General features: G+C 67.6%; 1 protein-coding gene across 1 annotated transcript in view; it reads left to right on the top strand.

The window, feature by feature from the left end:
• EMIHUDRAFT_368732 (hypothetical protein) overlaps positions 1-424 on the top strand; it is a gene marked incomplete at its 3' end in the record, with an annotated part of 1,075 nt that extends 651 nt beyond the window's left edge. Inside the window, exon 2 of the mRNA XM_005773855.1 lies at positions 389-424. Within this exon, the coding sequence (XP_005773912.1) occupies positions 389-424 (36 nt within the window). The remainder of the gene's footprint in view (positions 1-388) is intronic.
• Positions 425-1,622: the final 1,198 nt, after the last annotated feature.

The following is a 1,622-nucleotide window of genomic DNA, read 5'->3' on the forward strand; positions in this document are numbered from 1 at the left end:
GGGAGGGGGGCGGCGGGAGGCGGCCGCTGGGTCCTGTGCGCTCTGCTGCTGGGGGGGTCGGGACAGTCGAAGCGGCGGTGGAGGTGGGGGAGACGGCGGCAGCAGAGGAGCGCCTGTGTGACCTCTGCTGGGACGCGCCGCGCTCGGTCCGCTTCGCGTGCGGCCACGCGCTGTACTGCGAGACGTGTGCGCCGCGTGTGCTGGAGCGCGACAGCAACTGCCCGGCCTGCCGCCAGCCGGCGCTGCCCATCGCCGCAACTGGGCGGCTGGTGGCGGCGCAGACGACGTTTGTCCACCAGCCGCCCTCGCGCCCCGCGCCCCAGGCTCAGCCCGTGGGCGCCACGGCGGCGGTCGGTAGGCGAGGGGGGAGAGGGGGGCGTGGACGGGGCGGGCGGGGCGGGCGGGGTGGGCGGGGCGGGCGGGGCGCGGGGCGCGGCGGCTCTGCTTAGTGTTTTTACACTTCATGAATCGCCGAGCGGCACCCGCACGCTCAGCGCAGGCGAGATCTAGAAAAGCCAACGCGACAGCCGCGCGACCCGCGAGCATCACGGGTGTGCTGGCGTGCGCGTGGCCCGTCGTGTGGCGCGTATCGCGTATAGAGTTGTGCCCCGAGGCCCGAGCGGACACCGCTCACCGGACTGGGGCGCGGACGCGCGCTCGTGCCGCGCCTCGCCACATCGACACCCCCCACACCGGCGCCCCCCGCTCGGGGTGGGGTGTCTGTTCTCAAACTTCTGTTCGGCACCTCCCATGCTGGCCATTTCGAGACATTCGCCAAGAACGCTAGCTACATGGGAGGGCTTCGTGAAGGATGGATTGAAAAACATTCGAACAAAGAAGAGGCGACGGGAGGAACCGGCGGAGGATGCAGTGACGTGAGACACACACACACACACACACACACACACACACACACACACACACACACACACACACACACACACACACACACACACACACCGCTCACCCACGCGCACTGGGCCTTGCACTTTGAATGCCGTGGGGCTCCTGTCGTCAGACGTGGAGACGCGAGGGTTGCCCCCCCTTGCCCCACCACCTCGTGTGTGTGGAGAAGTTTACCTTACCTTACCTTACCTTACCGACCGACGAACACACGAACTCGTCCATTACACGAGAGAGTAGCCTGTGGCTGAGCAGAGCTGAGCACACACCAAGGCCCGCTGATGACCACATGCGACATGCCACATAATTTACCCTCAGAGAGCTCGACTACCCACCGCACCACCGACCCGATGCGGACGAGAACAGAGGCGAAGCGCGAGGTGGAGGAGGGCACGCCCGGTCGTCCCGGTTCACCTCTCGGATACGTTCCTGTGCACCTCGGGCGTGCCTGTGAAGAATAGGCCGCACGCTCCTGTGCGCCCTTCGCCCTTTCCCTCACTGCCCCGGACCCCACGCCTCGATCTTCTTGGCCCGCCTTCTCCTCAGCTGCCTCTTCCTTTATCGCCCCCTCCCTCCCAACTTCGCCGTCCCCCCTACCGCCCCCCCCCCACGCGGCGCCGCTCTTTCGGGCGCCCCCTTCGGCGTTCCTGCGCGTTCCCGGGTGCCTTTGCGCCTGGCGGCGGTTCCTCTGGGGTCTCTGTCTACGCCGCCTCTTGTGC

This window comes from Emiliania huxleyi (genome assembly GCF_000372725.1).
Source record: "Emiliania huxleyi CCMP1516 unplaced genomic scaffold EMIHUscaffold_324, whole genome shotgun sequence".
Classification (NCBI taxonomy): domain Eukaryota; phylum Haptophyta; order Isochrysidales; family Noelaerhabdaceae; genus Emiliania; species Emiliania huxleyi.